Raw genomic sequence first — 22,375 nt, forward strand, 5'->3', positions numbered from 1 at the left:
CGGAAGTCCCGGGCTTGGAGCTCTTGGCAAGGGGGGCGGGGAGAGCCGAGAAGGCACACGATGTTTCCTCCAAGGCTCGAGATCTGGTAGCCTTCGCTTTGAAGTTAGGGGTTGACGGTGTAGGGTGGCTTTGGGGGGCTTTGCTCTCGCGGTTCTGCAAGGGTTGGGAGGAGGAGGTGTGGTCTGTCCTTCCTCGCCAAGTACTAAAGTTCTGACCCTGCATCCTGGCTTTTCTCGCGACTCAACTTCCCGGAGACCGCCCTAAGCCTAAGGTTCAGAACGCTGCAGACGCTGCCAAGTGCGTTTTCCTTCCAGCACAAGGCAGCCGCTGTCCTTACTAAGCTTTATCAAAACCTCTGAGCAACCTAGGATTGCCGTGGATGCTTTAGGCAATATCCAGGGCAGCTCATCCCCTGCTGACAGAGAAGTCGAGAGCGGCCCAATTCTGCTAGAGTTCCAAATGGTTCTTGATGTCCAGGTGGGAACGCCGTGTGGCACCCAGTGCAAGGAGAGGAGGAAGACCCAGTTCTGCATATTTGCCGCTTCTTCGTAACCTCCTAGAGGTTTGGCCTGGGGGTCTCGTTTGTTTCGTACGTGTGACTTGTTTTTTGAGCTCCGTCCTGGGGCAGGGTTTGGCTCCCAGGGAGATTGTTCCCATCTGTCGGCTATTGATGAAGTTCACAGTTCGCTGCCTTGTCCTTCCGGTTTGGAGTCCGGCCCACCTGTTGCCAGCGCTCATTTCTTGTGGTCTCCGGCGGATTACGGAGGAAGGACAAGAAAGGACCTGGGAGTGAGCTACCTGGGGCCTGCCTCTTGGATACGGACTCGGCTCTCTTAGGGGAGTAGCCTTTTTGCGGAAGAGAGCGGGAAAACTCTAGTCCCGCCCCCTCCTCTCCTGGCGCTCCATGAGCGCCCCCCAAAGCAAAGCCAGCGTCAGTTCGCCCTATTTAGTGAATAAATAAAAGCCATCTAGATATCGCTAGCACCTCGTCTGTGTTCAAGATCATATTACCTAAACTGAGAGGGCCTAGGAACTGTCCTTAACACTCACTGACCAAGGAGGAGGGAACAGCTGTTCTTATTCCGTTTCCAACTCTGGAGCTTTTATCATTTCTCTGAAGTGTGGTGCAAGATTCATTTATGCCATGGCCTGTTTGGTCTCCTCAGTTCGTCGAGTCTGATGCCTCCAGATCTACCCTGGAGATCGCAATTGCCGTACGCTTCACGCTCCGCCTTTCAGAGGCTTGCCAGGGCGTTGGCTGTTAGAGCCCTGCCCTCATTTTGGTTATCTCCGCCCTCTTAGGACTGCATATTCAGGTTTAGGGAGTGTCGGTGTTAAAAGTATGCAGCCACCCCTAGCTGCGGGCTGAACAACTGCTGGAGCTCTTCCTCGACTTTGATCTCCAGCCCTTAATTCTGTATTCTACTTACTGAAAGGAGCTGTCGGCTGCTCTGCGGATTTGTGTCTACAAAGAGGCATTCTGCAGAAATGTAAATTGTAGAGAACTGGATGGGAAGGATGAGATTCTCTTTCCCTTTGTAAGGGGGTCCTCCACGGTGGCAATGCTGCTGCCTCTCCCTTTCAGATCCCAAAGCATCGGATTCCCGCTGCTGCGCTCCGCATCACCTCCTGTTACAGGCCCTGGAACTCTCTGCGCTTCAGTCTCTAGTGTAAACATTCCACAAAAGGACTGCTAAGGTTCAGCCTCCTCGCGCAGGGCGGAGTCAGCTGCTTCCTAGACGGGCATCCTGGCCAATAGAAGCTCCTACCGGCGCCGAGATAGCCAGTCTGATGGTTGGAGGCGGGGCCTGGCCCGGCAGTGCGGTAGGAGGAGCCTGCTCACGGACATTTTACCCCACATCGGTTACTTACCTTCCTGGGGCAGCCGGAGAGCTAGGGGTAGCCTTCCAATGCGGTGACCGGCGAGGGCGGGAGCCGAGTTTTTGGGCCTGTAGCTGAGACGGCACGGGGCGGGACATGTAGAGTCCTCCAATAAGATGCGAAGAGCTTCCCTGTTTCCTCCAATAGTATTGTGGCTTGGGGGTGGGATTCAGCAATTCGTCTCCAATAGGCGGGGTTGAGTTAGGGAAGCTCCCCGCCAATAGGGGCGTGGAGAAGGTGAGCGGCTCCCCCCCTCTACCCTCCCAGCCGGGGGGGAAGGGGCGGGCATCAGAAGGCAGAGCACAGCGATTGGCTATATCTTTGACGGGCGGATAGTACGGCCTGTGCGGAGCGAAGTTGAGTCTTCCCTCTGCGGGGCGGGCCGGGCGAGTGGGCGGGATTTCCCGGGTAACAGAGAAGCGGCCGCGGCGGTAGAGGCGGCGGAGACGGTTTCTCCATCTTCCCCCCCTCCCCTTCCCCCCTCGGAGTTTCCCTCCCTCCCTCCCTCCCTCCTTCCCAGTCTGGGCACTGGGGCCTGTGACCGCTCCGTTAGCGGAGGGGCGGCTGCCAGTCCGCTTTGGCGGGCCTGTGCTCCGCGCGGTTCTTGGGGCCTCCCTGCCCCAGAGGCTCACGCCGAGAGGGACACGCAGTGAGGAGCGGCCGAGGCAGCTTTGCGGTGAGAGCACGCCGGGCCGGGGTCGGGGCGGGGAGCCTGGTGGCGGGTAACGCCGGAGCGAGGGTGTGTATTTGGGGGGGGCTGACCTCCTCGGCTTCCCGTAGAGCAGGAGGGCGGGAGGCGTGTGGATGTGTGAGGGGGGTGGGGGGCGGAGCGGGGTAGCTCTCGGTGCGGGAGGGGGAGGAGAGCGTAGTCCCGGTGCGCGCGGAGGGGGCGGGCTCTCGCGCCGCCGCTCAGGGGCGGGGCCGGCGCGCGCGTGCGATTGTGGAGAAAGGGGCGGGGCTGGGCCCTATGCTGAGTGCTCTTTGCCGCCGACCACCCCTCCAGTCTTCCCTGGTTGGGCGGGGCCTCGGCTGGGCGGCCTAGCACTGGCCTGCTGGGGCTGGGACACGGGCTGGGGGTCTCCCGCCTGTGGCTTCGGGGCGCGGCAGGGAGGGGGCGTGAAATCTGGCTTCCTCCGCCTTCCTGGGATCCGGTTGGCCGGAGGGGCCGTACGGAGCGGCGATGCCACTCCCCCTGGCCGTCCTCCCCCTTTCCCGGGTTTCCGCCTCCTTGGCAAGTGAGGCGGGGCTCGGGAAAGCCCGCTGTCCTGTCTGGCTGAGAGTCGCGGCGCCTAGATCTGCCCCGCCCTACGTCTCCATAGGGTGGGAGGAGCCCCCAGACTGCGATCTGTAGAGGTGTCAGGACTTTCTCTTGTGGCTCGGCCAAGCCTTTTGCCGGGGCCCGAGAGTCGGGTGCCAGAGCTGTTGTCTCTGCTTTACTCGGTGCAGCATGGATGGCACTGTGCAGCCTGGAGAGTGGGAGCGTGGTCCACTTCACTGCCCTCTTGGTTGTAATTCTTGGGGCGAGGTGCTCAAGGTCCTTTCGTTGCAGTCTGCGGTCGAGGGCTGCTCGTGCTGAGACCGTGCTTCCGCAGCGGTGCTGGTTGGGGGGAGGGGCGGAGAGTCATCAGAGACTAGAAATGTGGCCGGGGACAACCTTTCCTGGAGTTCCCTTGATGTTGGGTTACCGAGGCTGAACGGGGCGGGGCTTCCTCTAAGCCAATGGGATGGTGGGTAGTTAGTTAGACTTGGCCACTGTTTCTTTGCCATAGAACTTCAAATCCAGTTAGCCAAGGGAAGGCTGAGAAAGCTTCTCTTCACAAGACTGAGATTTAGAAAAGGAAGTGTTGGATTTGCATTTTACTAAATGATTTTTTTTTATCAAAAACGGTAATTAAAAAAAAAACCCTGAGACTTTGAATAAAATATTCCAGTTTCTTCAGCTCCTGCATTTTTTGAATGCCCTAATTGTACAGCTGGTCTGCTACTTAATTTCACAAATAAGTAAGTTGCCCTTTAGGTAACTTTAGGTGTTCTTGAAAAATCTGGTTTTATGTAATTCTGTTAGAACATCTAGACCACTTTCTATTTATATTTATAAAGCATAATGTTCTTACCCTATTTTATTAGAGAAGGGTGAATTTGAGGCTAGTGTATTGAGCCTTATGTATGTGACTTATGTACTCTTGCCCTGCAGTCTGTATTTGGAAATTGCTTTAGGACATTTCAAGGTTAATGAACCACTTTATTTGAGGATTTTGCGTGGAGTTGAGACATTCTTTTTTTTTTTTTAATTTATTTTAATTGGAGGCTAATTACAATATTGTAGTGGGTTTTGCCATACATTGACATGAACCAGCCGTGGGTATACATGTGTCCCCCATCCTGAACCCCCCTCCCACCTCCGTCCCCATCCCATCTCTCAGGGTCATCCCAGTGTACCGGCCCTGAGCGCCGGAGACATTCTCTTTTCTTAAGAGGAAATTACTTGTGTTTTCGATATTTTTCATGAGAAAATAAACATGGGACAAATATGTTTGTTTATTCCTTAATATCTTATCAAGCCCTCTGGCTAGTTAGCTGAAGTGAAGTTGCTCAGCCGTGTCCGACTCTGCGACCCCATAGACTGTAGCCTATCAGGCTCCTCTGTCCATGGGATTTTCCAGGCAAGAGTGCTGGAGTGGATTGCCATTTCCTTCTCCAGGGGATCTTCCCTACCCAGGAATCGAACACGGGTCTCCCGCGTTGCAGGCAGACGCTTTACCGTCTGAGCCACCAGGGAAGCTAAACTGAAGTTGGATTCTGGATTTGTGCTTTGCTCATTTGGGACTGAGAGCTTGGTGTCCTGTGCTATACTCATGTGAAGAGATTGAGTCCCACCTTCTTAGCTAAAGAAGTAGCAGTGGCAACAGTAACTTTAATTTGGTTAGTGGTGACTGTAGTAGAGTGTGTTAGTGCTGTGGAGACAGGAAACCTGGGTATTTTCCCTGTTTCTATAAACTGATAAAGTTGGTGAAAATAGCAGAGAATTTCCATTGAGGAAAGTTTGGTCAGCACATAATTCCCACTGTTTGTAATGCTGTGTGCTGGGAAACATAGAAGACCTAATTCATGCCCTTGAAGACTGAGCCAGGGTCAGAAGTCCCACGTAGACTTTAAGATTTCAAGTAAGAGCCTAAATAACGCTGTATTAAGAAAGTTAATATCAAATATCAGTATCATATAGTTTTGTCAAAGACCCTAGATAGATTTGCATTTTGTAATTAAGGTTTCATCTAAACAGTTTAAAAAAAAAAAACTTTTTTTTTTTTAGGACGGAGTTATGTAGTAATTTGATAAGATTCCTGGCAAAACATAATCCTGTTTGCATCTTCAGTGCAAACAGACAAGATGCTGAAGATCTTTGCCAGGCTGATGTTAATGGCTGTGAATTTTAGTTGGAATTAAAAGATTGTATCCATGGCATTCAGTAATCTAGGGCAGTGCTTTCAAAGGCTTTCTTACTCTTCTGGATAACTCTATCAATCAAGAATTTGTTAAGCTTTATTTTCTATAGAGTCTTATAAAGATGATGTTAAATGCTTTTTCAAACTACACTTTGTCTCTCTTCTTGAGTAATAATAAGAACTTAACACTTACTGAGCCCTTTACTATGCCCCGGGCACTGACTTAAGTATTAAACATTTATTAATGTTTAATGCTGACTACAGCACTGTGTAGTAGGTACTATGAAATCTGTTTTAAAGATGAGGAAACAGTGGGACAGAGAAGTTAGACATATGGTAAATGGCTAATCCAGAATCTGAACCCAGGCATTCTGGTTATAGAGTCCAGGCTCTTAATGCTATACTCCAGCTGCCTCTGGTCTAAGGATAGTAAATGGAGAAGGAGCAGTGTGGTGTTTGTTTTTTTTCTGGTTGTAGTAAAACATATAAAATTTACAATTTTATCTATTTTTAAATGTGTGATTCAGTGACATTAAGTGCATATACATTGTTGCGCAATCATCACTTCCATCTACATTTCGTCTATCCATATGATAGATGTTTGGTTGTTTCCACTTCTTGTCTAAGTGGAATAGTGTCTATTCCACTTCTTGTCTATGCTGCTGTGAACATGGATGGATAAATATCTCTTCAAGTACCTACTTCGCATTCTTCTATGTATATACCCGGAAGTGAAATTGCTAAGACATATGATAATTTTATGTTTAATTTTTGGAAGAAGCAGGAATGTGCTTTTGAAGGCACGTTTGAAGGGTAAGATTGAGCTTCAGATTCTAAAGGTAAAATGAGTCAACATGCATTGTTGACCACCTTTTTTAAGTTCAGGTATAGTTGATGTACAGTATTGTATAAATTTCAAGTGTACAACACAATGATTCACAATTTTTTTTAAGGTTATTGAGCATCTTCTTAAATAGCTCTGGATTGACACAGGAAGAGTCTTTGTCCCTGAAAAGTTTACATTCTTAGAAGGAAAGGTAAATATACATATAATGTGATTTTTACTACACGCCAGTATAGTTTGAATGTATAAGAGGCAAGTACAGAGAGCTGTAAGGAATTCAGCGGAGAGCCCAGCTTTTGGTGGGAAGAGGAAGAAGGGACACTGAATAAGAAACAGGAGGGAGGAGTCTGAAATCAGAGCCAGTTTAAGGGAGTTGTTAGACATCTCTCAAAATACCCCAGAGAATGCTTTGGAGTGTTAAAAAGGATGGCATTGTATTGAAAATGGCACGTGGATTGTCTGTCTTCCAGAGTTTGTGAATCCTTTTCTCTTCAGTTGGCAGATGTGATTGCTTCCCCTGCTTAGGAAGGTAGTTAAGAAGCACAGGGAAGAAATTATGAACTTCGGGTAACTTCTTGTTACTCTGTTAAGCTCAAGATACTTTATTAATATGGGCAACTGTTATTTCCTAATACTTCTTTTCCTCCACCTACCTTCCTGTTTCTGTTAGTTTAATAAGTGAGTAGTCAAAGTAGTATCTTAGGATTTTAATATTTTTCTTGTTACAGTTTAATTAATTCCTGGTTTTTGTTTTTTGTTGAGATGAAGGTCAAATAATGAGATGCATCCAGCAACATACTTGGGTAGTCTGAGTTCTGAATATTTCAAGGAGTTTTGTTTTTCTGGCAGATATCTTTTAAATTTTGAATTTTAATTATCTTTATACAATTATCTGTCCAATTGTCTTTTAACAACACATTAAAAACCTTTGACTTCTCTTCAGTTATGTAATTTTCTTTTGGGGTCTGTTTCTTCAAAAGGCAAGCCCTTCTCCCCTAAAGTCCCTAAAGACATGCCCAGTGGAATTTGTTGTCAGATATAACCAAATGCATATTTTTTTTGTCCTTGTATATTTGCAGGACAGCAACCTGATACTGATTTTCCTCAGGGAGAGCTGCACCAGCAGCTCACAGTTCATATAGATTGGGACTATTTTCTCCATAGCCTCAGTGTCTAGGACAGTCCTGGCATACAATAGGTCATAGATAAGTAGTTTACAAACTGAACTCTGATGACATTTTATAGTTTGATAACTAGAGGACATCCTGGAGTGTGAAGTCAAGTGGGCCTTAGGAAGCACTACTGTGAACAAAGCTAGTGGAGGTGATGGAGTTCCAGCTGAGCTATTTCAAATCCTAAAAATGATGCTGTTAAAGTGAGATGGTTACATGACATCACTGACTCAATGGACATGAGTTTGAGTAAGCTTTGGGAGTTGGTGATGGACAAGGAATCCTGGCATACTGCAGTCCATGGGGTCGCAAAGATTTGAACACAACTGAACAACTGAACTGAACTGAAAGTGCTGCACTCAATATGTCAATAAATTTGGAAAACTCAGTAGTGGCCACAGGACTGGAAAAGGTCAGTTTTCATTCCAGTCCCAAAGAATGTTCACACTACCACACAGTTGCGCACATTTCACATGCTAGCAAGGTAATGCTTAAAATACTTCAAGTTAGACTTCAACTGTACATGAACCAAGAAGTTCCAGGTGTACGGGCTGGGTTTAGAAGAGACAGAGGAACTGGAGATCAAATTGCCAACATCCGTTGGGTCATAGAGAGAGCTATGGAATTCCAAACAAATATCTACTGCTTCACTGACTATGGTAAAGCTTTTGACTGGATCACAACAAACTGTGGAAAATTCTTGAAGAGATGGGAATATCAGACCATCTTACCTTCCTCCTGAGAAACTTGTCAAGTCATTCAGGTCAAGAAGCAACAGTTAGAACCAGAAATGGAACAATGAACTGGTTCAAAATTTTCAAAGGAGTACATCAAGGTTGTGCATTATCACTCTGCTTATTTAACTTATATACAGAGTACATCATGCAAGATACCAGGCTGGATGAAGCACAATCTGGAATCAAGATTGCCGGGAGAAATATCAATAACCTCAGGTATGCAGAAGACACCACCCTTATGGCAGGAAGCAAAGAGAAACTAAAGAGCCTCTTGATGAGGGTGAAAGAGGAGAGTGAAAAAGCTGGCATAAAACTCAACATTCAAAAAATTAAGATCGTGGCATCCAGTCCCATCACTTGATGGCAAATAGATGGGGGAAAAAATGGAAACAGTGGCAGATTTATTTTCTTGGGCTCCAAAATCACTACGGATGATGACTGCAGCCATGAAATTAAAAGACGCTTGCTCCTTGGAAGAAAAGCTCTGACAAACCTAGACAGTGTATTAAAAAGCAGTGACATCACTTTGCCGACAAAGGTCCATCTAGTCAAAGCTTTGGTTTTTCCAGTAGTTATGTACAGATGTGAGAGCTGGACCATAAAGAAGGCTGAGCACCAAAGGATTGATGCTTTCAAATTGTGGTGCTAGAGAAGACTGAGAGTCCCTTGGTCTGCAAGGAGATCAAACCAGTCAATCCTAAAGGAAATCAACTCTGAATACTCATTGAAAGAACTGAAGTTGAAGCTCCAAAGCTTTGGCCACCTGATGCGAAGTGCCGAGTCATTGGAAAAAACCCTGATGCTGGGAAAGATAGAGGGCAAGAGAAGAAGGAGGTGACAGAGTATAAGATGGTTGGATGGCATCACTGACTTAATGGACATGAGTTTGAGCAGACTGTAGGAGATAGTGGAAGACAGGAAAGCCTAGCGTGCTGTTGTCCATTGGATTGCAAAGAGTCAGACATGGCTTAGTGACTAAACAACTAGAGGATACCTCTGTTTAGTTGGCAGTTGGCTTCAAAATTAGTTGGGCTTTTATTGGTAGGAATTTCTAACTGATCCATCTCCTTTTAGCTCCTCCCTTTTGCTTTTGTTTTCCTCACGCACACTTCTTTGTGAGTGCCTGCATGTTAGTTGTATTTACCAGCATCGTGGTGGTGAATGTTTCCTCAGTCCTGTTGATACCCTCCAGGGCTAGGCTTGCTGACTTGCAGGCTGTCGAAGGATATACAGAGACACAATCCCTTATTTGCAGCTCTGAAATACAAGTATTTTTGTTTGTTTTGGTAAGTTTGGAATTCAGAGGCACAACTTCCAAATTTTGGTAAGTTTGGAATCTGGTAATAAGGAATTCAGAGGCACAGCCTGATCTGAGCTGTCCCACTTGGTGCAGAAATGCGAATGTGCTTGATTATGGAGAGCTACACTGTGCACCATACGCCTTTCCAAATCTAGGCAATACTGATAACTCAAATTTCTATCACTGGAAACCTCTCCTCTCTACTGTAGAGGAACAAATCCAGTTGCCCACTTCATACTTCCTCTTGGATAGCAAATAGGCATCTTTGACCTCTTTCTTATTCACAGCAGAAAAATACTATTTGCTCTATATTCAAAAAATTATCCAGAATTTGACCACTTAATTCCACCCCCTACCCCCAGCTACAGCAGTGAATGTCACTAACATCTCTTTCTAGCTTGGATTATTTCAGTAGCACCTTAACTGTTCTGTTTTGTTACTGCCACTCTTCAATCTGTTCTTAACATAGCAACCCAAGTGATTCTCTGCTTAAAACCCTCCAATGGCTTCCCATTTCAGTATGAGTCTTTATTATGACCTCTGAGAACAAAAGTGTACTCTCTACCCATAACCCCCAACTCCATTACCTTTCTGACTTCATTTCCTACTAGTCTGTCTTTCCTCCATTCTACTCCAACTACATGGCTCTTTCCCTTTTCTTGGAAAATGCCAAGCACATATGTACGTCAGAGTCTGCACTTGCTGTCCCCTCTGCCTGTAATGCTTCTTCTACTGATCCCCACATGGCCAGCCCCTTACTTCATTTACTTCATTTCATAAGTTACCTTGTTAGTGAGATATTCTTTGGTCATTATTACCTAAAATTTCAAAAATTCTCCTCTGCTTTTTCTTCTTAGCATGTGTCACTGTCTAATATTTTGAACACTGTTATCTTATTTCTCCCACTACAATGTAAACTTCTGGGACTGACTTCTCTGGTGGTCCAGTGCAGGGGGTCTGGGTTTGATCCCTTGGCAGGTAACTGTATCGCACGTGCCGCAGTGGAGAGTTCGCATGCCACAAGTAACAATCCCGCCTGCTGTAAGTAAGACCTGACGCAGGCAAGTAAATAAATATATTTTTTTAAACATGTAAACTTCCTGAGGAAGGAGAAGTTTGTTTTATTTTATTTACATCTATATCCCTGGCTCCTAGAACAATGCCCGACACATAGTATGTGCTTACTAAATATTAGAGGCTGCATTCATATGTGAATGAATGATTTGGTTTCCATCACAGCAAAACACTATCCTAAGCACAGTGGAGGACTGTGATGCTTAAAGATTTGTGTGCCCATGTCTGTGTGGGGGCAGAAATAGAGTGAATAGAATAGAGGGAATATGAGGTGAGTGGCACATCTATCATCCACAGAACCACCTTGAGTTCTGTTCTTTATAATACTTTCTTTAAAGCTGCAGCTAACATAACTTCTGTTATACTTAATCTGTTGTTTTATACTTGCCAGTTAATTTATAGAAACCTTGTCACACGAAGTAAATGTTAATGTCCTTGAGAAGAAGGATACACAATGATTTCCTTTTTTAAAATTCCTCTACTGTTAATATTCAGTTTTTAAAACTTTTCATTTTGAAATAATTTTAGACTTTAAAAACTTGAGAAAATAATACAAAGAATTGCCATATAACCTTCACCCAGATCTCCCAAATGCATCTTACATAAAACTACAATACAGTGATCAAATCAGAAAATGATTTCTTGTCCATTTTTTGCCTATAACATCAGTGTCAGTTAGACCCAATTTTAGTTTTTGAGTTCTTTTTTGAGCAGTATTAACTACCTGTAAAAATTTATATTTCATGACTTTATTCTTTATTAAAGGTCTTAAAGAATGGAAATCTACTTATTTTCTTTTTAATGGAATAAACTGGCTCTAGCTTTTACCGTTTATACATCTGACCTACGTTGTAGGATCTTGATGACCTTAGTTGTCCTATATCTTGAAGCATTTTGGTCTTTCATCATCTTAGGAATTACTTTATTATTACTGATCAATTATTCCCAACTATGCTAAAAAAAACCACCTAAAATAATAAGTGGAAGAATGATGAATTGCCTAGAAGGATGTGTTGTGTGCATGCGTGCCTATAGCCCACCAGGCTCCTTGTCCATGGGATTTCCCAGGCAAGAATGCTGGAGTGGGTTGCCACTTCCTACTCCAGGGGATCTTCCCTTATCCAGAGATCGAATCTGTATTTTTTCATCTCCTGCATTGCAGGTGGATTCTTTACCACTATACCACCTAGGAAACCCTAGAAGAATGATACAATAGTAAATTTTTAAGTCATCGTTACTGTAGTTTTCTTACTGCTTTGCCCAAAGCATTACAGCATCTTTCAAAAAAGTATAAAAGAAGTTGGGGGATGCCATCTGAAACATTATGTAAGATATTACCAATTGAGTTATCTGAGTGAAGAGTAGATGACAGTTCTTTATGCTGCTATTTTTATAGTTTTTTATAAGCTTTCATTCAACATATTTCATAACCTGTAATCTTTTATTTTCCTCCAATAATGGCAAAGAGGAAAACTAACAGAGGAAGACGTTTCACAGTTATCAGAGGAACTAACAGATGAAAGTAATGGGCACAGTGGGCATCCCTGGTGGCTGGTGGTAAAGAATCCGCCTGCCAATGCAGGAGATGTGGGTTCAGTCCCTGGGTCAGGAAGACCCCCTGGAAAAGGAAATGGCAACACCAATATTCTTGCCTGGAAAATTCCGTGGACAGAGGAGCCTGGTGAGCCACAGTCTGTGGGGTCGCAAAAGAGTTAAACATGACTTAGTGAGTAAACAATAACAATGCAACAGATAGCAACACTCTTGGCTATGATGGTGATGGTAGAATTGATTGCATAAGCCAAGCTGATGACTTTGAGGCTTTAGATGATGATATCCTAGATGAATATTCTCAAACTGAAGAGTTTATGAGTAGACAATATATTTCTGAGGGTAGGGTGCAGGCTAGAATATGATGTCCTCATCCAGGAATCATTCAACTAGAAGGACTTAGGAATGCAGTATTTTCAACAAGAGTGTAAACCATTCCAATTTGCTAAAAGGATGTACAATGGTATTCTTCTACCAAAACTTACTTGACACAGTTTGTAAATGGACAGATGCCCAAAGTTGTGTTTGATGATATGAAGGCAAAAACCAATAAAAACCCCAAAGTAATAATAAGCTAGAACTTTACTTGAGATAAGTCTGTGCATGACAGTTGATGGCTAGTCAGTTGCATTTTAAAGGATATTGCTTATTTTGGTTATATATATCTTCAAATGGAGAAGGAAATGGCAACCCACTCCAGTGTTCTTGCCTGGAGAATCCCAGGGATGGGGGAGCTGCCGTCTATGGGGTCGCACAGAGTCGGACACGACTGAAGCGACTTAGCAGCAGCAGCAGCATATCTTCAAAATCAGAGAGATGTGGACTAAAAATTTGGATTTGCAGCTTAAATTCTCACTGAAATTTCTAATAAAGGTGTTTCTAGCTCAAATGTTTAATGATAAGTTTTTCTGGCATACTGGGGTTAAAGGTAAATCACATGTTGTAAAGAAAGCAGTGTTAGCATCTGCACATACAAGATGATTGTCCTGAATCACCTTTTTAAAAATTGTTGTCACGCTGTAGTATGACATAACTTCACCAAAGCTCACAAAAGGTATATATCAAATGGGATTGTCATTATATTAATCCAGGTTTCTCAGCCGTGGCTCTATTAATATTTGGGACTGAATCACTCTCTGTCATGGGGAACTGTCCTGTACACTGCAGTGTGTGGTCCCTGGTCTCCATTCATAAGATGCACCCCTCTTCTGGAATTGTGACAACAAAAAATGTCTTCTAACATTGCCAGATGCACCCTGGAGGGGGCAGAATCTCCCCAGATTGGGGAACTGCCTCTTCAGGGAAATGTGAAACTACGTTTCAGGGGAGGCTTGGGCATCATATCTTGTGGTATTTTGAGGAAAATGGGTTGTTAATTTTGTTGAGTGATTATTCTAAGTAATGTGGGAAATCTAAATGGATTGACTTTTTCATTCTGGAAACATTTTTTTCACTTTCTAGCAGATTTAAATCCAGAAGTGGATTTTTTGGACAGATTTTGAAGTAGAATGTGACAGGAGTTTTACTGGGTTGAAGTAATTATAGTCACTTGTGCTTTGGCAAAAATTTCTTTACTTTTTAAGAGAAACTTTCCATTTTTTCAAGAGTATTCATTGAAATAAAACTGACCAGGACACATTTTATGTGATTTCATGTGATGTAGTAGGAGAGAATAATTTTAGATTTTTCTTTTACTCTATAAATAAAAGATCTTTAAAGTATGCCTAATTCAAGATAATACCGACACAAAAGCAAGAGGCACTAAAGGGTCAGCCATAAGTTAAGTGCATTTCAAAAAGAAGGTTGTGTGTTAAAACCCTCCATAATAAGGTGGTATGTTCCATGCACACTATTACTTTGAACTTATCTTGACTGAAAAAATTGTTTGCATTTAAGCCAATGTGTGAAATTTAATCTAAATTAAAAGATTCTTTAAAGTTGGACTTTTCCATTTAGATTTTAGTAATTATGAAGAAATTTCTGGATTTCTCAGAGGCCAACACTTTATTGTGGTTAAAGACATTTAGTTTGCAAAACTAGAAAATTGGCTTTTATTTTTCTTGTCCTGAGTGGGTCAGCTTTTACCCTGCCCTTCTGTCTGAACTGTGTCCCGTTCGCGCCTCGTTGTTCTGTCCTGCTCCAGAAGACTCCCCTGCAATGTCAGAATTATCCTGCTCTACTTACTTTATTTGGGAATTATGATTACTTTGCCTGATGATCTGGAGCTGTTCCCACTTTTTATTATAACAAATGACCTGATGACTTTTTAGTGTTCTGTGCTATTGTTTGTTCACATTCGGCTTTCTTTACTAGTTTCTATCCCTTAGAGTGCTTTTTTTTTTTTCTTTTTAAATTCTGCCTTCTTAGATTAGAGCTTTGATAACAGGGTAACCTCCAAATCTGAAACAGTTGGAGACCATAGTCGCAGATGAAAATCATGTCAACTGAATCGGGGCTTGAAAGTAGTTTTCTAACTCTTGCGGCTCCATCATCTGGTGTTCAGATACTTTATGGTTTCGAATTATACTGTACCTCTCTATAAGGAGGATCCTCTGGTCTGTCCAGTATTTCTACTCCAGATACATCATGTATTCCAAGGAGAAAGAGTATCTACCTTTTTGTTCCTTTAACCAACTATGTGACCTTGAATAAGTCGCTTAATTTCTTTGATTATCAGTTTCCCTTCAGATAGAAGGCTTTTGAGTGTGCTCAGTCCACAGCAGGGTTGTGAGGAGCTGGTAGCAATCAGATGGGCAGGACTTGGCTGTTGTGGATCAGGGAACGTCCTTGTCGGTGCTGGGGCCCCCACCCTAAGCACAGGGCTTGGCACTCAGGAACTATTTGTAGGATGGATAAATTGACAAAAATTTTATATAGCTATTTACTGCCTATAAGTCCAAGTTACTATAATATTTTAATTCATCCTGTATACTCCCATGGTTCATCCCTAATTTTCAAAATATAACTATTACCTGCTCCGTATAGGATCTTTCTCAGTGTAACATTTCTACTCCCTTCCCAGTTGATAGTGCTTGTTTGTATCACTTGTGAACTAGTTTGTATTATTAGCTTTTCCTCCCACGACTTGATACAACTTTATAGTTGACACCCACATACACACACTACCTGAATTTTACTATTTCCGTTTTTACAGTACTTGTTTTATTATATATCCATCTTTCCATTCCATCATCTGTTAATCCAAACTAATTTCTTGGTGATATTCTAAGAACATTTCAGACATTGGTACACTCTCTTGGGGCCCTCTGCAGTGAAAATACAGAGTCCTAATCACTGGACCTCCAGGGAGTTCTCTATACTTTTATCTAAGTGCTTGAGCATGCATCTCCTTATCTAGACTTCAATACTTGTTTCTAGAATTTACACACAATGAAATGCGAAATCTAAAAAGTACATTGTGTCTGTGTTGAGAGCACACTGTATATACTCTGTAGCTCATTTTTTTCACTATTCTGCCTTTCCCTGTAGATGAACCCTAATCCTTCTAATTACTACATCGTTTTCTAAATATGGATGATCCAGTTTACTTAGCTATTGATAGACATTTAAAATTTTCATACTTTGCTGCAGTGAATTTTGCTGCAGTAAATATACTTGGCAGATGTATAGGATAGAGACCTAGAAGTGGAATTGTTAGGTGGTTAAAGGGTATGCACATTTTCAATTTGCTTTAAAAATTTAATAAAAGCCTGGAAGTTGCCAACCAAATAGTCTTTACCAATTACCACCAGTAGTGTCTCCATGTACTCTCACCTACACTGAACATCATCATTCTCTTTTTAATTTTTGCTAGTTCCTTTGGGTAATCATTTTACTTTATATTACTAGTGAGGTTGTATATGGTCTTTCCAACTAGCGTTTTGTTTTTAATCTTTCTGTCGCATCTCATGGTAGCTGGGATCTTAATTCCATGACCAGGGATTGAACCCACCCCCACCACCCACCCACATTGGCAGCATGGAGTCTTAATTAACCATTGAACCATCAGGAAAGTCCCTCCAACTAGCTTTCAAAGTTTTCTAGGGCATGGGTTGAAATCACCTTCATATCTTCATATACCACCTTCATATCTAAATATTTGCTAAATGAATGAATGAGTGTTGCCAGAGCATGCCTGCTGTTGGGTAAGGCTGAAGAAAGGATGAATGAGTAAGTAAGTAAGTAAGTGTGTGAGAAGTTAAAGCAGAAGTTGCTCAACGTGTGTGTGTGTTAAATTAGTAAAGGAACTCTTCTTTCCTGTTTGTCTTCTCTTCTGTGTGAAGTAGGATTGTGAGATGGTTAAGAATACAGGCTCTGGAGGCAGGTTTCGTGGATTCATAGCTGTGCAACATTGGGCAATTTACTTAATCTTTGTGTTTCAGTTTCCTTATTTATAAAATAGAGAATAGTAGCACCTTGCTTACAGGGTTATTGAATGGATTAAATTATTACTAGTAAATTGACACTCAATATATGCTGCTGTTATGTTAATTATTATCTTTCCCTTCTGCATATGCAGCATTTGAGCATCTGTGATGAGTGTCTGGAAGGTGAGAAATACAGACAAAGTTGGGAAGGACTCTGTCTTGAAGAAGCTTACAGACTTCAGGCTTCTTTAGGGAAGTGGAAAGTCATTTTGACAACCTGGATGATAGGGTGGGATTGAAAGGATATAATTGGTGAGTTAAATTGTCCTCACAATCCGTGAGAAAGAATTTTGAAGGCTAACTTAAGGAATTTGGGGTTTTTTTTTTCTTTTGCTGTACTGTGTGACTTGTGGGATTTTAGTTCCCCAACCAGGGATTGAACCCAGGCCCCTCAGCAGTAAGGGGCCGAGTCCTAACTACTGGACCACCAGGGAAATCCTGGATTGATGGATTTACAACTGGATTGGATTTGCAGTTGAAGCCAACCATTTTAAAAGCAGTGTAGACTGGATGGGAGAGAGGCTGGAAGGTGTTGGTAACAAAGGACGATAAGGTCCCAAAATGAGGGGTTGCCTGTATGACTAGGGGAGAAGCAATTGATTTGAGAATCATTTCGGGAATAGAATTAAGAGTGACAATTGTTAAAGAAGCAAAGGGCAGTTCACAGAAAGTACAGACCTTGGGCAGCCTCTTCAGTATCATAGAGATGGTCTGGAAGGCAAACTCTAGAGGCAAATTAAGTTAACTACTTTATAGAATCACAGTCACTTTATAAAGGAAATGATATTTTAATAGCTAAAAGATAGGACATGATCTCAGAATAAAGCATAGTTCTCTAATACTTAACCTTTGGAAAATTCACTGCAGCCTCCTCCCCCTTCTTTTTCATCTCCCCATAGACTTGTCCACAGACCAGCATTTGGGAATAGCTTCCCAGGTGGGGCGGTGGTAAAGAAGCTGCCTGCCAATCCAGGTGATTCAGGTTCAATTTCTGAGTCAGAAAGGGCCTCTGAAGAAGGAAATGGCAACCCCCTCCAGTATTCTTGCCTGGAGAATTCCATGGACAGAAGGGAGCTAGGCGGGCTACAGTCCATGGGATGGCAAGGAGTTGGACATGTCTAGTGTGCACGCACAGAGTAGTCTAATTACATCCTTTTGCAAATAAGAAGACAGGACCAAAGTTACATAGCTTCAAGTCAGTTCAGACTAGAATCCAGGTCTTGACAGGTACTCTAGTTTTTTTTCCATAGTCTGTGCCTTGATCTTCTGATCTAAATTTGGTTTTCCATTTATGAGGTATTGACTGGCTTTTGGTTCTGGGGATTAATCTCAGGTGTGTTTAAGCATCTAGGTTCCACGCCAGTAGAACCCAAGATCAAACTGTGATCTAGATCATGGGTTTTACATAGAAGTAACAGCCAAAAAGTCTTTAAGACTTTTTACTCTGTCCATTTATTAGACTTACTCCCAAATAGGTTGAGATTGAGTGTTCATAGTTGACTGGTAGTTCTTAAGTACCAAATAGCATGTGTAAGTCTATATTTCTAACTTATTATGTCTTAAAAATTTTGAAATACTGTGCTAAATATGCTACTTCATACTAAAAAGCCTAGGAAGACATAATCAGTTAAGACATTTTAAATTATTTCCCCTCGGCAGCCATCAGCAGTATGTTTTCAACTCCAGTTAACTGAATTCAACATATTATCATATAAATTTGGGAGACAGTCCTTTGATCTAAATTTATAGTCAATAGGAACTTCCTGGTGATTAAGTGGTTAAGACTCCACGCTTCCTATGCAGAGGGCTTGGGTTCAATCCCTGGTAGGGGGACTAAGATCTCATATCCCTCACAGCAAAAAATACAGTATCATCAGCAGAAAGATTAATTATGGCTTGAGATTTACAGAAAGATAATATTGAAAATGGCTGGCTTGCAGATGAAACAGTTGTGCTCCTGTGTCAGAGGCTAACTTAGGTTTGTGAGAGTGTGAGAACAACCCAAGACGCCCTTTCAGGGGCGAGCACCCTTGTGACAGGCATGCTGAAGATGATGGCGAGGCTGGAGAAGAGGGGAAGCAGCCTCGAGGTGAAGCAGCCTTGAGGAGTCCTTGTGAGGAGTGCTTCCCCTCACGGCAAGCACACTCCCGGGAAGTGAGGAGAAGAGATTTGGGTGTGTTTAGAAAGTAGGTAACCCACTCCCCGCCCCCCCCACCCCCCGACTTTAAAAAGAATCTTGCTTTAGATGGAAAGGGAGTGGCTTGTGAAGTCTATTACTGTATTTTTAATCTTCTCACCACAGCAGCGGTATCTTTCTTAAGCTATGTTTTGTGACCAGAAAAGTGGTAGGGCTTGGCCCCATTTTGTCTTTGGCTGACTAGAGCTCTCTTTCTTATTGATATGCTTGTATTAATGATACCAATGTTGGAAAAGCTCCGAAAAGACCCATCTGGATTCCTGGCCAGAGTGTTACTAGACTTAGTGTGCTGCGGGAAAGGAAGTATTCCCGTCCAGGGGGATTATTAAACTGGGGGGTTCTGGAATCACTTTAGGATTTGAGAATATAAGGAGAAACCTTATTAATGGTCAGTTTCAACCTTATTTCATTTTTGAAGAAATAAATTTACATGGAAGGAGGAGCTTATTGGGATGTACATAGTTTCTTGAATTGGCAAGTTTACAACCATTGTCCTCTTACTACTGGCCTAGTATTCTTTCTGTGATACCATTTAATTGTTGAAACATTTCATACTTTAAAAATTAGACCACAATTATAGTGCTAGCTTTTGAGAGGAGTTAGGAAGAAACACTTGAATGTTTTTAGAGCTGGTGAATAATTAATATTAGGGATGATGGCACTTGAGAAAACCAGAGAATAAAGAAAGCTGTATTTGTGTGTTTCTAAATTGGAGGCTATTTTTCAACTCTGCAGTATCAAGGTAATTCAAACTGGGTTATTATTTACATTTTTGTCTCTCGGCTATCGGTCCACTGTTGGGAGTGTGTGGTCCCCATGCACTTAAACTACCCGGTGATCATCTCTAGATGCAGTAGACAGTCACTGACTCCAGGAGTTGAACTTTTGGATAACTGGTTGTACACGTTATATTGGAGTGCGAATTGGTTTGCATGTGGTTGCTTTTGGTTTCTGCAGGTTTTGTAGTGCATCCCTGAGCATGAGCGCAGAATGAAGCGACGTTTGGATGACCAGGAGTCACCGGTGTATGCGGCCCAGCAGCGTCGGATTCCTGGTAGCGCAGAGGCTTTTCCTCACCAGCACCGGGTGCTTGCCCCTGCCCCTCCCGTGTATGAAGCGGTGTCTGAGACCATGCAGTCAGCCACAGGGATTCAGTACTCTGTGACACCCAGTTATCAGGTAAGCTGGAGCCCAGCAAGGGACTAGGGTGAAGGAGGAACACTGGTGATTCATCCAGTTACAGAGTTTTTATTAAATATTCAGGTATTAAAAATCTATTTATGGGCTATATGTAAGGTATAAAAAATAATGTAAACAATGTACACTTGTGTATTTACCACACACATTTTTTTTAAAAGAGTGTTGTTGTTGTAACCTTTAAGTTCATCCTGAATTTCCGTGGTCCCTTTTGCTTCAATAAAGTTGTTTAGTTTGGGTATTTTTGAACTTGTATCTAAAGTAAAAATGTATATTTTCTTCTTTGATTCATTTTTTTTAACCCATTCTTTGTGGAAACGGCAACCCACTCCAGTATTCATGCCTGGAAAATCCCATGGACCGAAGAGCCTGGTGGGCTACAATCCATGGGGTCGCAAAGAGTCGGACACGACTGAGCGACTTCTGTGTGTATGTGTGTTTCCTAAGACTTACCCATTTTCATGTATGTGACCAATTAAGTAGAATTTTCGCTTGGTTATGAATTACATGAATATATTCAATTAATTTATCCATTCTTCTGTTGATAGAATATCAAGCTGTTTCCAGACTTTTCCTGTTAGGGGCTTCAGTGAGTGTTCGCAGGTTTTCCTAGTGCAGTGGTACTCACAGCGGCAATCCCCGGTGAGATAAGCTTGCACCAGACTGTGAGCTGGTGCGGTACATATTTTATCAAGAAGGTCTTGCTATGGAAACTAAAAAAAAAGGCAGTGGAATTAAACAGCATGTTTATTAGTGAAGTAGGTGGTTTGCATTCTGGTGCAAGCTGCTTATTTTTGCAGACCATTCTGGAGGTCTGCTTATTTAACTTATATGCAGAGTACATCATGAGAAATGCTGGGCTGTATGAAGCACAAGCTGGAATCAAGATTGCTGGGAGAAATATCAATAACCTCAGATATGCAGATGACACCACCCTTACGGCAGAAAGTGAAGAATTAAAGAGCCTCTTGATGAAAGTGAAAGAGGAGCATGAAAAAGTTGGCTTAAAGCTCAACATTCAGAAAACTAAGATCATGGCATCCAGTCCCATCACTTCATGGCAAATAGATGGGGAAACAGTGGCTGACTTTATTTTTTGGGGGCTCCAAATTCACTGCAGATGGTGATTGGCAGCCACGAAATTAAAAGACGCTTACTCCTTGGAAGGAAAGTTATGACCAACCTAGACAGCATATTAAAAAGCAGAGACATTACTTTGCCAACAAAAGTCCATCTAGTCAAGGCTATAGTTTTTCCTGTGGTCATGTATGGATGTGAGAGTTGAACTATAAAGCTGAGCACCAAAGAATTGATGCTTTTGAACTGTGGTGTTGGAGAAGACTCTTGAGAGTCCCTTACACTGCAAGGAGATCCAACCAGTCCATCCTAAAGGAGATCAGTCCTGGGTATTCATTGGAAGGACTGATATTGAAGCTGAAACTCCAATACTTTGGCCACCTAATGCGAAGAGCTGACTCATTTGTAAAGACCCTGATGCTGGGAAAGATTGAGGGCAGGAGGAGAAGGGGGTGACAGAGGATGAGATGGTTGGATGGCATCACCGACTTGATGGTCAAGGGTTTGGGTAGATTCTGGCAGTTGGTGATGGATAGGGAGGCCTGGCGTCCTGCGGTTCATGGGGTCGCAAAGAGTAGGACACGACTGAGCAACTGAACTAAACTGCAGGTCTGAGGACACAGTAGGAAGTTTGAGTGTCTAGGAGAGGGTTTGCTGGGCCATAGGGTGCATACATTTTCACCTTTAGCAGGTAACGTCAAATTGTTTTTCAGAGCTGTCCCACGTTTATTTCTATTTACTCCAGCACTGTATATTCCTGTCATTGCATATCCTGATCAACACTGATCATTTATCTCGTGTCTGTTCACTCTTTTTTGTAAAAATATAAATTTGTGTTTTGCCCTTTTTAATTATGAAAGTAAATGTCACGGTTTAAAAAAAAAAGATATAATGTGACTTTCTCCTCTGAGCCCTCAGACTTAACCCCACTGGGTGCATTTCTCGGGTATTCAGAGTTTTCTCTGCATATGCAGGCATGTTTATTTACCTTTCTAAGTATTTAGATGCACTTCCCTCTTTGCATAATTTAGGCCATACAGTGTATACTGTTCTGTTATTTCTTTGCACTTAATATGTAGTGGACAACTTGCCACTTGAATATATGTATAGATCCAAATAATTAAAAATATATTTATATATATATATATTTATTTACTCGTCTGCTCCAGGTCTTAGCTGCAGCGTGTGGGATCTTTAGTTGTGGCATGTGAGCTCTTAGTTGTGGCATGTGGGATCTAGTTCTCTGAGCAGAGATTGAGCCTGGGCCCCTGCATTGGGAGCTTGGAGTCTTAGCCACTGGACCACCAGTGCACATCCCAAGTAATTTTTAAAAAATCATTGCCTATATAATATTCCATTCCAGGTCAGTCAGAACCATAACTTATGTAACTAGTCTAGAGAGGCACAGGTTGGGCTGGCACAGGAGTTCCCTGGTAGCCTGGTGGTTAGAATTCTGGGTTTGCACTGCTGTGGC

General features: G+C 42.8%; 1 protein-coding gene across 1 annotated transcript in view; it reads left to right on the plus strand.

The window, feature by feature from the left end:
• Positions 1–2,300: 2,300 nt before the first annotated feature.
• Positions 2,301–22,375, plus strand: part of SIN3A (SIN3 transcription regulator family member A) — a 63,271-nt gene continuing 43,196 nt past the window's right edge. Inside the window, 2 exon segments of the mRNA XM_005891766.2 lie at positions 2,301–2,558; positions 19,585–19,806. Coding sequence (XP_005891828.2) covers positions 19,618–19,806 — 189 coding nt within the window. The 5' untranslated portion in view covers positions 2,301–2,558; positions 19,585–19,617.

The sequence above is a fragment of the Bos mutus genome, chromosome 21 (assembly GCF_027580195.1).
Source record: "Bos mutus isolate GX-2022 chromosome 21, NWIPB_WYAK_1.1, whole genome shotgun sequence".
In the NCBI taxonomy this organism is placed as follows: Eukaryota; Metazoa; Chordata; class Mammalia; order Artiodactyla; family Bovidae; genus Bos; species Bos mutus.